We start from the raw sequence: 16,097 nt of genomic DNA, 5'->3' as shown, positions 1-16,097 counted from the left end.
TTACTGACCTTATAGTAACTGGAGTTTTTTGTATTCACTGTGGGTGCACATGCTCTCTATGTGCCCAGGATCAGGGATACTTTGGGAAAGATGATATAAGGTGGATCTGCAATAAGGGCCCCAAGTTTGCCTGTCTTTCTGATTGGTGTGATAACCATGAGGAGGGCTACCTTCATTGATAAATGTAATGGGAAGCAGGAGGCCAAGGTTCAAACAATGAATTCCTTTAGGTAGAGAGAACCAGGTTCAAACTCCTACCCAGCACTGACCTTGACATCAGTGGAAATGTTCCCATAAATGCATTTTTTTTTAAAATTTATTGTTGTAGGGTGGGTAAAAATTGAACAGTTTTTTCCACTGGGGGATGGAAGGCATTAAAAGCTGCGAGACGTACTCACCATGAACTCAGTGAGAGGCCCAAAGATTTTAAGGAGAGAAGATAGTCCAGGATAAGGGGAATTCTAACCTCTTCTGGGAACAATTGATGTTCATGCACCAAAGGGAAAAGAGCTTCCATTTGGCTATGTAACACATCTTCGTGGAGGGCTTCCTGCTACTGAGGAAGATGGCTCAGACCTTCTTCAAGCAGGATCTCTCTAACCCCATTGCCCATCCAAAAGCCAAGCTGTCAGATGGAGAGGTGCGGGGTTGGGATAGATGGAGAAGTGCTGGGTTGGGATGATTGGTTCTGCCCCCATTCTGTGACAGTAGATTTGGTGACGTCTGTAAGTGAATGCATGGATGGGAGGTCACCTGGAGAGCCATCATAACTCAAAACTGCTTCAGCCACCAAGAGCTATTAAGATTACTGTCACCTTGATTTTTCTGAGGATGCATGGTAGGAGGGAGATGGGTCAAAAGGCATACATCAGTGGATCTGACCACTGTATTAGGAAGGCATGCCCTATGGAGCTGCATCCCTGTGCGTTAGGAGAACAGTAAATTCTTGTTTGCCTGGGTTGGCAAAGAGGTCCCAAGATCGAGACAAAGATGGAGACTGAAGACAAATCTGTTGTTCCATGGATGAGTGCCATTTCCATTCATGGCTCTCATGAAAATGCCTGATGAGGCTGTCTGTTAGGGAGTTCATTATCCGTGGTAGGTGCGCTACCAAGAGGGTGAGATGACTGTGGAAGTACCAATTCCATATCTGTGCTGCCTCCCTGCAGCGTGGTGTGCACCCGGCTCCCCCTCTTTATATAGTAAACCATGGTCATATTGTTTGACCTGACTTGTATGAGTGAATCGGATGAAAGGCAGGAATTGCTGACATGCTCTGTGTACTGCTCATAGCTGGAGGTGGTTGATGTGGCACATGGACTCTTGTGGCATCCAGGAACCCTGAGCTGTATGGTTGTCCAGGATATGTGTAGACTGCCAGCCTTGAGCAGGGCTGGAGGAAAACTTGCTGGAGTCTCTGGTATGGAATCTGTCAGTGCAGTCCCCGGCCCACTGCCCAGGGCAGGTGGAGGGTCCATGCTCCGTACAGCTGCCTGGGTGGCTCTTACCCCAACCCAGCTTTAGCTGGGGGGCGGGGCCTCGGAGCCGCTGCCGCAGCCTGGCCATGGTAAGAGACACCAGGGAAGCAGTGAGGAGCTGCGGACCCTCCGTCTGCCCTGGGCGGGGGGCCTGCTAGGTGAGGACATGGGCCGGGGGCTGCTCTCGGACACCCCCCCGGTCAGGTGGAGGGTCCATGGTGGCCCACAGGTGCCTGGGCTTCCCAAATGGGCTCCAGTTGCCAGCCTGGCTGGTGGAAGGGCCTTAGAGGGGAGAAGAGGGGCAGGGGCAGGGCCCATGGCGAAAAGTGGATGGGCCAGGCCATTGATTCCACCCAAAATTATTGACTCCACCCAAAATTCTTTTGTAATGATAGGAGGACATAAAATATGTTCAAAACCTTTTTAAGGAATTAAAAGCCAGTCTGCTCTTCGAGAAACTTGCATTTTTAAACAATGTGACCAGTTGCAACAAAATTCAACTCGATGGTATTTCTTTAGTATGTGACTGTAGCATCTGCAGCCCAAATACCCATTGTACTACCCATTGTGAGCATAAACTTGACTAAAAAAGGCTACATACAAATGTTCTACATTTGTTGGACAAAGTCATCCTTCTGATTCTTGAGTGAATATCAAAGAAGTTTGAAAACGTATTTACCATCTTTGACATTGAACTCCTCCACTGACACTCCCACAGTGGACCAGATCCTTCAATGAGAGTTCAACATGCAGAGGAATTGCAAAACTGAACCCAATACCACTTACCAGAGAGATGGCTGCAACCATGACTGTGCTTAGAAACACTCATTGTAATCAGAAATGTTATGCTAGACTTAACCCTCAGATATATGTCAAGCTTCCTATTTAACCCAATGGAACCCTCTTGCAATCCAAAGGATAGAATTCATCTGTCTCTTTTTAAGCACAGCATAGTTAATTCCTGCTGAAAAGTGTGTGATATTTTATATTGCTGGGCTGAGCAAAATAGATGGAAATTTCCTTTAGCATGAGGAAAACATATTATCACATTATTTGTAGTAAACTCTAAAGATACTGTTCTTTCTGTTGGGTATTAATTATTATTAACCCTCTTCCTGTTTACCCTCCATGCTTACAATGGAATCACTGGTCATGTATTTCAGAATTGTGAAAGTAGGATTTACAAATAAGAATTAAAGACAAGTAATAATCAATCAAAAACTTACTGTCAATGCCGCTTGAACTTCTGAACCTGTTTTAGAACCAATAATAGGAAATTATGCTTCAAACTTTTCTGTGATTAAACAAGAATGACATGAAAGGATTTGAACTATGTGAATTCAAACTCACAAAGATTTAAACTCACTTCATAAAACACAAGAACCACTAGCATAAAGTCGTTTTTTGCTTTGACATACAGCTGATCACTTGTTACTAAGGAACAGCAGTATTTCTCTGCATTTTCCCCTCTCTGATTTGTGCTTACAATTCTGGGTCACTGTCTTGTTTAGATAATAACAATATTGTTTAAAGAGCACTTCAATCAGATATGAGTGGTGGGTGGGTGTATTGTTTGTTTGCTTTTTAATTTTAACCTACGTTTTGATGTACTGGCTGGTATGTATCTCACTGCCCTCTACAGGATGAAATCAGACTTGCTCAATTTTTTGCAGTTGCCTTGCACTTTGTTAGCTGATCTATAGGGAGGCTATACTGTAAACCCTACTGCTTCTGATATTTAACAGTCTCTGTTGCCTCAAGTTGATGGAAGCTTTTTGCTTGAGGGAGGGGGTAAAAAGACAAAAGATTATGGGCATGATTCTCCTCTCACACGGGTGTCAATCAAGACTAATTCTACTGAAGTCAGACCAGTGTAAGTGACAGCAGAATTAGGCCCTGTGAGTTTAGTTCTCAGTTTAGCATGTATGCAGGTTGGCTACTGCCTGCAAGTATGCCACAATGGACTGTTAAAAAGAACAGTATTTTTTCCCTGTCCCATGTTGAAATCATGGAACGTGGCAATTGCTTTGTGCCTTTTATTTATTTTATCAGGGATGTTACTAAGTAGTGGGGATGTATACTGCAGTGATGAACTTGAGAGGCAGAGGCAGAGAGAGAGGGAGAAAAAGAAGCACACAGGAAAGCATTCCAAATATTAAGATAATTATCAAGCAAGCTGAAAAAACATCCAAGAGGTTTGAAGAAATCAACAAGAAAACTGAAGACACTTTTCAAGCCAGTCTGATTTTATTTCACTTTGATCAGAGATTAACCACCACCAAAATCTCTTTATAGAAAGCAAGTCAAATATTTTGCAAATGCAGACAGACTTATTGCCAATGCAGAGTTGATACAAAGGATTTTAATCAGAGAATGACAGCCTTTCAGGATTTTTGCTATTTTAAAAAGAAATATACAATGTATGCAGCAAAAGCAAATGTTGCCTTTCACACTCTAGGAGATTAGAATAAGTAGTTAAGATCCTGTGGTGACTGAATGAGAAAATTAGATAATACTGGGATACAAAAAGATAAAAGTATCTATGTTCCTTCTAAAATTAGAAGTTATATTGGAATAAATAGCCTTTTATAATTAAACAAAAAAGCTTTATTTTATTGAAAAAAGTCTATTTTACATATGCACAGATTCCTCATGCTAAATGTGTTATAGAACTAAAATGGAAATCTGCAGTATCTACAGAACTGGGTTACAATAGAGTCTGCTTTTGTAGGTATGCAGCAAGTATCTTAAAATAGTTAGGAATACATACAAGGAATTCCTGCTCAGATTATTCTTCCTGGTGGTCCCAATCATGCTATTAGTCAAATCCTGAGAAGAAAAAAAATGATGTTACGGGTACAGTCTATATATCACTGTCCTACATATATAATCAGAGCAACTCATAAAGCTTCCAATCCTGCAAATACTTATGCATGTACTTAATTTGACTACCGTGAGTGGTCCCACAGAAACCTAAGTGTTTCACAGCTCTATTAAACCTACACTGATTTGGAACATGAAATTGTCCTGGTTGTAATTTTCTATAGAATCTCCATGCATTTAGGTAGATAGTAGAATAATTTAAGTGATCTAGTTATACCAGACTGCACCGTGAAAAAACTCTAAATGTACATGGAAGTATTTTGCAGCATAAAAACTAGTAGGGAATTTCCCTTTATAGCAGAAAAATGAAATATATGAAATATAAATATTTCATGAATAAGATGTGTCCTACAGTGTTACACTAGAAAGGTGTGACCAACTGGGGGATTTGCTTAATGATTTGCATGAATACTGTGTCTCCGTTTTCCCTATGTGCTGCACGTTTAATGAGGTGGTGGGAGAGGGTGTTTGTTGTTGCAGAGGACCAGGTGAGACCTCACCTAGCCGCCTGGACCCTGGCTTGGACACAGTGGAACTTAGCAACTGGTGACCTGGAGGCCCACCCCATCTTGGAAGCCAGCTGGGTTTGCCCAGGGAGAGAACAAAGGGCGGAAGAGAGAGGGTCCGGGTGATCTGGTTGCCCAGGAAAGAAGACAAAATACGGAGGAAGGGCTTTTGGGGAAGGTGATATAGGGTGGTTAGCTGGAAAGAGGTCGCTTCTGGATTGGTACAAAGAGCAGCCTGAGCCCACCTGGGCGTTGGACGGGCCCAGATGGACTATGCTGAAATTTTCTATGTTTGAGGCCCTGAGAACTTTCTGTGCTGTGTTCAGATGCAAAATAAACCCGTCTTTTTTACACTGGCTGAGAGTAACTGCAATCTAGAGAGCGGGTTTGCATTGCTCTGTCAGGGTGTAGAGGCCCTGGGGTTCCAGAGCGAATGGACTCCCTGAGGGGGCTCACAGAGAGACATAGGCATGCTGAAGGCTCAGAGGTGCAGTTCCAAGAGGTGGTGGAGCCCAAGGCTTAATGCCCCAGAGTGAGACTCCTGAGGCGGGCTGTCAGACTGAAGGGGGTTCTTCCCAGAACCTTACAGAGCTGAGAGAGCATGGGTCCTGTGAGGCCATGACACAAAGGAAACACATCTCACATCTAACAGTTTGAAGTACCAAGCATGGTGTATTTTTAAGAACATTGGAGTTTTTCAATATGATATTTAGATTTTATATATTTCATTTCTGTCAGTCGAAGGTTCTTAGTCCCTTTAATAGTGCAAAACCTTCCAGCTACATCAGGGAAAATGCTCCTATAGGACAATCTAATTTTGGAATATCCTCTTGTATTAGTCAGATATTTCAATATTCCTCTGAAAAATCTGACCAAGGCAAATTCCTTTCCCCAAAGAAGAGTGCACCAGGATTCAAATAAAAAGATCAGAGACAAGCTTTTAAGACAAACTAGATAAAACTAATCTTTAAATATTATCTTAAATTTAGTTTTAAAATTAACTCTCTCAGATGTTCTCCCATGTTTTAATTCAGGAGATTACTTTTTGCATGAAAGTTCCTCTGGTAACAGGTGACCTCCCCACCCACAATCCATTGGTTTGTTCTCAAAATGTTTTATCTTGTTAGGCATAAGGACCAATGTTGATCTACAGATCGGTCTGAGAAGAACTAACCCAGGGAAAACTCATTTCTTAAAAATATATTGTGCCCTATTTTAAAGACTTATTGTCAAATTGACTTAAACCCCAAAATTAATGTTTTACAGAATCTAGGATCAGTAGAAATGTTTCTATAATTTCGTTTCTTCAATATAAAATTCTTTTGTTTAAACTTGCTCTGTTGTGTTTGGAACTCAAACTACAACACTCTGAAACTACAGGAGAGTCAAAAAGTGAAACTGACAAGAAACAAAAGTTCATCTAGTCTACTTTCATGGTCTAAGGAAAAAAAGCTAAAAGTAACAACAAATAGCATTTATAGTGAACAATAACTTTAAAAAAAAAAAAAAAAAGAATCAGGCAAGGAAATGTGCTCCCTTCCCTAAAATGAATTACACTTGAGAAAGGAAGAAGAATGGATAATTTCCCAACTTCAGTTCTCAATTTATTCCTTGTTAATTTCCATTCCTACCCCTGGTCTACCTCCTGCAATGAGTTGAAAGATGCAATTTGTGCCGTCATCCAGGCCATTTAAGAACAGAGATTTCTGCAAGCCAGTTTCTTGCCCACATTCTTTTCTGAACTATGGGCCAGATCTTCAGCAGATGTAAATTCCCATTGCTGCATTAACGTCAATGGAGACATGCTGATTTACACAAGCTAAGGATCTGGACCTATATCATAGAAGATTAGGGTTGGAAGAGACCTCAGGAGGTCATCTAGTCTAACCCCCTGCTCAAAGCAGGACCAAGACCAACTAAATCATCCCAGCCAGGGCTTTGTCAAGCCAGGCCTTAAAAACCTCTAAGGATGGAGATTCCACCACCTCCCCAAGTAACCCATTCCAGTGCTTCACCACCCTCCTAGTGAAACAGTGTTTCCTAGTATCCAACCTAGACCTCCCCCACTGCAACTTGAGATCATTGCTCCTTGTTCTGTCATCTGCCACCACTGAGAACAGCTGAGCTCCATCCTCTTTGGAACCCCACTTCAGGTAGTTGAAGGCTGCTATCAAATCCCCCCTCACTCTTCTCTTCTGCAGACTAAACAAGCCCAGTTCCCTCAGTCTCTCCTCATAAATCATGTGCCCCAGCCCCCTGATCATTTTTGTTGCCTTCCACTGGACTCTCTCCAATTTGTCAACATCCTTCCTGTATTGTGGAGCCCAAAACTGGATGCAATACTCCAGATGTAGCCTCACCAGTGCTGAACAGAGGGGAATAATCACTTCCCTCAGTCTGCTGGCAATGCTCCTACTAATGCAACCCAATATGCCGTTAGCCTTCTTGGCAACAAGGGCACACTGTTGAATCATATCCAGCTTCTCATCCACTGTAATCCCCAGGTCCTTTTCTGCAGAGCTGCTGCTTAGCCAGTCGGTCATATAAGGTTGCAAATCAGTTCTGACAAATCATAATTTTTTAAAAATCAGAGATTAAGAAAACCACTCTAAATACAGTAGGAAACATCTTTGCACTAGAACAAATATTTAACTCTCACTTTGCATGAAATAAATATGGTCACCTAATAGCTAAGAAGATGAACTTGCCAAAGGTTGCCTTGGTTCTCTAATCACCTCTGCTCACACATTCTACATCAGATTGTGTATTTGCTTAATGGCCTAGAGAATTACTAATAAATGCTCACCTTTCTGACCATTGTCCTCATACACACTCCCATTTCTTGATTCACTAGTTTAATATCCTACTTTATTAATTGTTGCTAAGTGTTAATAGCTGTTAAGTATTCATTTACTACCGAAGATGTGGCTTGCCAGCATGAAATGAAATTTCACACACATCAAAAGGTGTCTCATTAGACAGAAGCTCAGCTGGTGAAAATCAGTGTAGCTCTATGGAAGCTACAATAATTTATATGAAGATTTGGTCCATGATATGTCCTCAGGTCTTACCTCTTGAGACTGCCTCAGAGAGTCACAGATTTGCAAAGAGCGCCTACCAGTTTCTTGATTTTTCATTTTGTGGTGCATATAACTGAGACGTTCCAAACCTAACCAAGAAAGTAATCAGAGAAAATATATTTCTAAAACTGAAATGAAAAGCATTATTACTGTAAAATAAACACCCATCAAATATCTGTATGATGTATTACTCTAGAAGCCAACAATCTAAAAGCAACAATGGAATTTCACAAAAGTGAAGTAGATTGTTCCCACTTTCTCTTAGCCTACAGGTTCCAGTGTAGCTCGGGTCTTCTCACACTATGATCTGTAGAGCACCAGTGCTCCATGGTGCTTTTCCTGGTGGTCTGCAAAATGTAATGAGCTGTGTAGAGACAGAGTCAGGAGATAAGATGATCTGTTGGAGGATCTCACTCTTAAAATGAGGCCTGTATAATGAAAGAGCTAGAGAATCACTCCTATACAAGAGTCCAAAATGTCATTCCTCAGAACTTGAACTAGACCTGAAGAAGAGCTCTGTGTCGCTCAGAAGCTTGTCTCTCTCAACAGAAGTTGGGCCAGTTAAAGTTATTACCTTACCCATCTTCTATCTCTAATATCCTGGGACCAACATGGCTACAACTACACTGCACACATTACTTAGAACTTATCACTCAAATACAGGTGACATAAATTTACTTCTCCATGTAGAATGTATTCTGAGCAATGACATCTGAGTACTCTAAGAATTTATGGCCAGTTACCCATTATGCTGCAAATGGAAAATGGAAGGTTGGTACATCAAATGGATGAAAATTACCAAAAACCAACTAATCTACCAACGTATGCATTATCATAGTAATACCTATGACCATAAACCTCTGCAAAAATTACCAATAGCAGCTAGATTGTGCTTGTACAGTGAGATGCTGTGATACTCCAGAAATTCCCCAGGCCAGGAATCATGCCTCACAGAGACACAGTTCAGTTCCCTAATCCCTGTTTACTCCTGAGAGGTAGTAATCTGCTTCTGTACCACAAAAATAGCAAGTTACTCCCCCAACTCCTGGAACAGCTCAGCAGTGGTGGCCAGCAAACTGGAGGAAGATGAAGCCCAGGGTCCACCCACTCCATGCTTCTGTCTGCCCATCCCTCTGTTTGGGGGGAATGTGTGTGTACAGCGTCTGTTCATAATCTGACCCTATAATTTGCCTCCTGAGGTGGTACTGGTTCATGACACTTTAGACTCATGAACTGTTACTGGTTTATTCAGGAGTTCTGAGCTTCATCAGCTGAAGAGTGTTACATACTTAGCTGATTGAAATTAGATGCAGTTAGCCAGTTCTTGTTGTATTTCTCTTCACCCAAGAAACAGCTTTCTGCTGGCTCTGAACTCATTTGAGTGCTCTGGAGACAACCATCCACTGTAATCACCTGGCAGGGGACAGAAAAAATTTTACTCAATGTTTTAAGACAAACAGCTCTGCAGCTCCTCTGTAGCATGGTTCTTAGAATCATTGCAAGAGGAATGCCAGCAATAATTATTTTCACTTGTATAAGGTCTCAAAATGCTTTACAAACAATATGAAATAAGTCTCAAAATACCTCCATGAGAAAGAGAAGTGCAGCGTACCTTAGCTATCCTAACCTCCCCTATCCAAACACCTCTGGAATGCCCCTTGTGCCCTGTTTCAGATTTCAGACCTTCAGAAAAATGATGCTCAATAACAGAAGTGGTTTACCAGCTTTCCCCAAGGCCAAACAATTGAACAGGGGCAGTGCAGGGAAGATCAGAGGCTGTGAGGGAAGCAAAGCTGGCTGAAGTGCTTATATGGTAAAGCAATTCAGCACATAATATTTTGTGGAAGAGCAGAAAGGAACTTGAAGATTTTGGTGTCCTATGGGTCTTTCAGGTAACTCAGGTTATACTGTATTATTCTTCCCTTACTATAGATTGGTGAACTGAAACACAGAAAATTGATCAATATTAGCTGGCAAGTGACAGGACAGAGGACGAAACCTAGGGTTTTCTCTTGCCTAGATTCCAGCTCTAACCACTATGAAATATAATAATTGAGAAAAATATATTCTGTATTTGTTACATGTTGCAGAAAAAAACCCACTGCACATGTATAGAAAATGTTACAAAGCTGGTCAGCTGATATTTAAAATGAAAGTCCTGTGACTTTTTAATACACAATCTTTAAAATATAATCGCTTATCATGCTGTCTAGTGATGGGAATCAGCACTTCAGGGTTCTGTTCATAACTCTGCTAAGGCCGCACAATAAGCCATTATTAAGTAAATGAGTTAAACCTTTCTCTGCCACAGTTTTCTCATCACTAAAATGGGGATAACTGTTCTCCAGCTCAAAAGGATGTTGGGAATCTCTTTGTAAAAAATACTGATGCACTCCACACTCCTTTAAAAAGCAGCTAGGACTTAGGGAAGGAGGATTGAAGCTGCTCCTTCCTTCTGTCCCGGACGTTATTCAAGTGCACCCTCCCAAACCCTGGCCTTAATCAGGAAGAGAGGGCAGAGTCCTTACCACACAAAACTGATTTAGGGCCTGATCCTGCACGCTTTAAAGTCCATGGTAACCTCTCATTGACTTCAATGGGTGCAGGATTGAGCCACTAAACGTTTGAAATAAAGAGAATTTAAACAAAAACAAAGCAAGACAATAGATTTGGGATTAATTATTTAGGGACTTCCCAGTTTGATCATGACTGCAGTACTTTTCCAGGGCTGAAACCCCAGTGGGCATTAATGCTAACTTTACTATCCCCTATTACGATACTGTCACTAAAGAGCTACCGAGGCAGATTAAGAACATGGCATTCCACTTACACCTGTACCTACCGGCACCTGAAGCATTTTTTGTTTCTTCTTGTCCTCCTGGGATTGTCTGTCTCTATTCTGTTGTTTTGCTTCTGTCCACACAGATGGGATCAACTCAGCAGATTTCGATCGCTCTGAGGGTAAAGGTAAACAAAATTAAATGATTATACAACAGAGATTTTATTAGAAAGTGAAGGCTCAATAAATAATATTAAAACGAATAATATTCCCCCTGTGCAGTTCCCCAAACCTCAGTGAAAGATGCTATCGTAAAATAAGATTTCTACCTTTGGTTTTGCAGGTCTTCCCCACTTTCTTTCCCTTGAGGGACTGAAAGCTGCTGCTCTTGTGGATAGTCCAGTCTCTCCTGAGTGGGTTGATCCAGAAGATGGTGTTGCGCTGGCACATGGGCTCAGGCTCTGAGGTATCACTGTCATATCCTGATTTGTCTGAGTTGTAAGAGAAGGATTTTGACGCTTTTATCTGGACATGCTGTGGAGTGCTACGGGTGCAGTTGCAGTCGTTGTTACAAGAGGAATGAATGCATGATTTCTGCCTTTTCTCACTGCATGAAACTCCTTTTTCATCCCCTTCAGAGAACCCCCAGTTCACATAACCATCTCTGGTTACCTCACTGGGGTGGTGTGAGGGCACCTCTTCAGTGGAAGCAGCTCCCTGATGACCAGTAGGGACCAAGAGGAATTGTCCGTATCCAGGGGTTGATTTACTCTCAGAGGATACCCCAGAAGTGAGCGTGTCACTTTCTATTTCTTGCTTTATCTGGATGCTTGCTATCTTCATTTCCTTGTAGTCCCCAGTTTCAACAATGTGACTACGGCACGCTGATCGCCACTGACTTCTTGCCAAGCTCTTTAGAATGGAAGGAGGCATGCTGTAGTAGTTGTAATTCTTATCATTCAAACATTCCAAACTGCTCAAAGTCTTTGAATACATGGCATTATTCCAGCTATGTGGCAGTTTCCTACAGGCTCGGTGCTTTGTCTCAGCCAGCAGGGCCTTTTCTACCTGCAGTGTGTCTACAGCAGAAACAACTTTTAAGGTATCGACAGTCAAGGCAGAGAGGTCCTGCAGGTGTCCTAGCTGGCTGTCCAGGGAAAGCAAAAAGTCTTTGATGTAGAACACCTTCTCATGCACTTCCTTCAGCAGCAAAAACATCTCCTCCACTCTAGGGAAAAACACACCCATATTAAACTAATAAAGCAGAAATCTTTTTATTATTTTATTTCTTTATTCCAAATGATGAACGAAAACTTTAAAACAGAGGAAATCTTTACCATTCTATAATTAAACAATCCACTCCTATTTTTCTACCGTGATTTCCATCTTCATAAACACCTCCATGTGATAATAAACTAACCTGATTCATGATCTACATTCAGAACTACTGAGCTAAAAGCTAAAAAGCCTAAAATGAATTTTACACTGACTTTTCCATTGGGAGTAATCTCCTCTAATAATTAACACATTCAAATCAACCACCACTCCCTGGCACAAAGTTAATGATCATGGAGAATAAGAGAGAACCAGAAAGGATGGGTAAATTGTTTGTGAGCCCTTCTGTCTTCAGAGGTCTCTTTCTTTCTTGTGCAAAAAAAAACACTCTAAAAGGGCTCACAGGACTACAGATTACTTTTTTTCATTTCTTACATATAAAAGCCTGGCGGGAAAAGAACTTTTGTCAAAGGATCTATTTGCCACCTTGGTCATATTTTATACATCTGAATGTTAACTTTTACTTTCTCTGTAGAATTCATCTGCCAGTCAAGCAAAATATTTTAAGGCCTTCAAACCCCTAATGTACATTGTGAAAAGTTCCCAACCTGAAATGATTCAATAAGTTAATTTTAACTAAATGATTTCCTTAGTTCTAGCTATAGATAGATCAGATCATATAATCTCTCCATATGTCATCCCACCAATGTACAAAGGAATTAACCTAGCGGTAGGCAGTACACAAGAGGAACTGCATTCTATTAGCAGCATGGTATCTAAAAGATGCAGTGTATCTGGATACCTCCAAGAATCTAAACCAGCAGCTGTGCTGAACAGAAATCATGCTACAAAAGAAACCTTGGTGATCCAAAAATGTTATTCATCTAAGCAGTATTCTTTTAAGAGGGATTCTTTCTATTCTGCTAAATACATTTTAATTTAACTGATCTATTGTTTATCAGTTCAGTTTTCAATTAACTCAGATCTTCCTGGTATAATAGAAATTTGCTCTATGGACAAATCTATCTTTTTATCGGCCATTTTTTAATAAGACTCATTCATTTTGTTGTATGCATTTTGGTTTGGTATATGGAAAATGAAGACCATGAGTAGATAGTGTGTTAAGTGGGCTACATTTCACCAGGCAAAACAAATTTATGCTAATAGCTCAATGGTGACACTTTGTGCGAGATTTACACACAAAGTGGGGAATGAGGAAGCTTAGTTAGGCCAGCACTTGTGCTTTTGGAAGTCCCAACTAGCACACCTTTGACATGTTATGACTAGAGGGAGGAAGTGTAGCTGAAACTATAACAAAGGTAATTCCATACGGGCTGTAGATATTAGGCCTCCATATCATGAATGATAGGTATACATCATCTAGGGTCACTGTAAGGAGAATGTGAGGTCACTGTTAGGAGAATGTTTATCCCTGGTAATTAATAAGCCTGCAAATAAAAACTTGTTGCATACGCTCCACCCCGCTACCATCCTCTTAGTGGTACATAGTTTGCAAAGGTAAAATGGTGCAATTCCCTAGCCACACCCTCAACTGCTCATGTACTGCACACATGTGGGAGTGCACTTCTGCCAGAAGCATTAACCAGCCACACTTTGCACTTAGTTTAAATGGATACATTATGGATAGGGGGGAGGGATAGCTCAGTGGTTTGAGCATTGGCCTGCTAAACCCAGGGTTGTGAGTTTGATCCTTGAGGGGGCCATTTAGGGATCTGAGGCAGAAATTGGGGATTGGTCCTGCTTCAAGCAGGGGGTTGGACTAGATGACCTCCCGAGGTCCCTTCCAATCCTAACCTTCTATGATCAGTTCTATGTAGGGTGGGAGAAAGGGCTATATAAGCCCTTTCCTCATTCCCTGCACATATAAAGTGGAGCAACCATACTTTGTACTCAAAACATTTGTTAGCCGATAGTCTTTTATACTGCAATGGATATCCCATTCTAGGTAGGTTTCAGCAGCAGCAAATCCCTCATACCTTTCTGATGTCACACGGATCCTTTCACTGTCACTGGAATTCAAGCTTTCATTCTTTTCATGGAAGTACCTCTCCACACACTGCTCCTCAAACTCATGAAGTTTCTTTAACTCCTCATCACTCAGGTAGAGTTCTAAACAAATAAGATGATAGCTGGTACCAAACATACCGACAAAGAAATGCATTTGTCCTGCTTTACTAAAAAAGAAAGAAACTGTTAAAATATAGTGCCTTGCATAATGGCAGGTTTCAGAGTAACAGCCGTGTTAGTCTGTATTTGCAAAAAGAAAAGGAGTACTTGTGGCACCTTAGAGACTAACCAATTTATTTGAGCATAAGCTTTCATGAGCTACAGCTCACTTCATCGGATGCATACTGTGGAAAGTGTAGAAGATCTTTTTATACACACAAAGCATGAAAAAATACCTCCCCCCACCCCACTCTTGTGCTGGAAATGGCCCAACTTGATTATCATATACATTGTAAGGAGAGTGATCACTTTAGATAAGCTATTACCAGCAGGAGAGTGGGTGGGGGGAGGTATTTTTTCATGCTTTGTGTGTATAAAAAGATCTTCTACACTTTCCACAGTATGCATCCGATGAAGTGAGCTGTAGCTCACGAAAGCTTATGCTCAAATAAATTGGTTAGTCTCTAAGGTGCCACAAGTACTCCTTTTCTTTTTGTTAAAATATATTTCCTTTTGTTTCTTGAAACTGTGCTTATATATGGAGACTGGTGATGTGTGTACACTCCAAATATATGCTTATGTGCTTTATAGCATCTTTCTCAATCCAAGGAGAGAAAGGGCAGCTGATATAAGCCCTCTTGCATGTTGACTCATTTTATAAAAAGACTTGAAAATGCACAGCCAAATAACTGATCTTAGGGATACATTTTCTCTCCAGTATTTTCATGCATTATGTTTATATAGTTATACCTAATAGCCAATACTTTCCACTATATGACTTACTTATGAGGCTCTTCTTTCATATGACTGCTCTACCTTGTCTCAAAACATTTCTAAAGAGAATTTACGCCAGCTATAGCAACCAGAGCTCTTTCAAACATTCTGTGGGATAGGTAGTCATGGAGTTCTTTTTCACTTAATTGCTTTCAAACATTCATATGTATACAAATATTAACCAAGGGATATTGCAATACATATTTAAATGTACAACTCCAGATACATGTAACAAGCTTGGCATGCTTTGAGACTATTCTTACAGTAGAGCAATAAAAGATTTTTTCACAGAATTGGTCAAGTCTAAGCTACTGCTAAGACATGTAAACAGTATCAAACAATTAGTCTCTGGAGAATTTCTCTTCAGGATATTTCACTGTTTTCTTCTTCCAAATTCATTTTTCTTTGGATTTTTTTCCAGCAACTTCAAAGTGGTTTTCAACACTCCAGAGATATGTTTCTTCATGTATTGGGATTCTCAGATTTGGGAACTATACTATCTCCATTCACACAATGCATTTGGCAAAAATTTCTTTAAAAAAATAGACCTAATTTTCTTTCTCTCTGTCTGCAAATTCCCTTTTGCCATTGTCTTTAGCGACTGTACTGCAATGGACAGCATTTGTCAGCAGTTACCACATAGTGGTGTCTGAGATACCATAGGTTTCAGAGTAGCAGCCGTGTTAGTCTGTATTCGCAAAAAGAAAAGGAGTACTTGTGGCACCTTAGAGACTAACCAATTTATTTGAGCATAAGCTTTCGTGAGCGACAGCTTATGCTCAGATAAATTTGTTAGTCTCTATGGTGCCACAAGTACTCCTTTTCTTTTTGAGATACCATAGTTTCCCACTACACTGTGGTAACTGTGTGGAAACTGTGAGATAATGGCTAGCAAAGGTTGATGTTAAAATATTTTATTGTGTCTTTGTAATACATGGTACATCCTCTATTGGAGTACTACGTCCTTCTTTGCAGTGGGATGTACTCAGTAATCTAATAGGTCCTTCCCATGACCTTTCTGCTCTTGCCTGGCTGATTCCACTCACCATGCCTTTGTATATGCATTCAATTTCCACTTGGTGGCACTCTTTTCCTACGTCCTGGGTAGACACTCACCTACAGAACTTTAACTTGA

General features: G+C 40.8%; 1 protein-coding gene across 1 annotated transcript in view; it reads right to left on the bottom strand.

The window, feature by feature from the left end:
* TRPM6 (transient receptor potential cation channel subfamily M member 6) overlaps positions 1-16,097 on the bottom strand; it is a 146,598-nt gene that overhangs the window by 24,187 nt on the left and 106,314 nt on the right. The window contains exons 25-31 of the mRNA XM_074953237.1: positions 13,999-14,131; positions 11,056-11,954; positions 10,790-10,902; positions 9,237-9,360; positions 7,939-8,036; positions 4,249-4,307; positions 2,705-2,730 (exon numbers count right to left, since the gene is read on the bottom strand). Coding sequence (XP_074809338.1) covers positions 2,705-2,730; positions 4,249-4,307; positions 7,939-8,036; positions 9,237-9,360; positions 10,790-10,902; positions 11,056-11,954; positions 13,999-14,131 — 1,452 coding nt within the window. The remainder of the gene's footprint in view (positions 1-2,704; positions 2,731-4,248; positions 4,308-7,938; positions 8,037-9,236; positions 9,361-10,789; positions 10,903-11,055; positions 11,955-13,998; positions 14,132-16,097) is intronic.

This window comes from Natator depressus, chromosome 5 (assembly GCF_965152275.1).
Source record: "Natator depressus isolate rNatDep1 chromosome 5, rNatDep2.hap1, whole genome shotgun sequence".
NCBI classification, from domain to species: domain Eukaryota; kingdom Metazoa; phylum Chordata; order Testudines; family Cheloniidae; genus Natator; species Natator depressus.
Note: the sequence above shows the minus strand (reverse complement) of the source record. Positions and strands in the feature narration are given on the sequence as shown.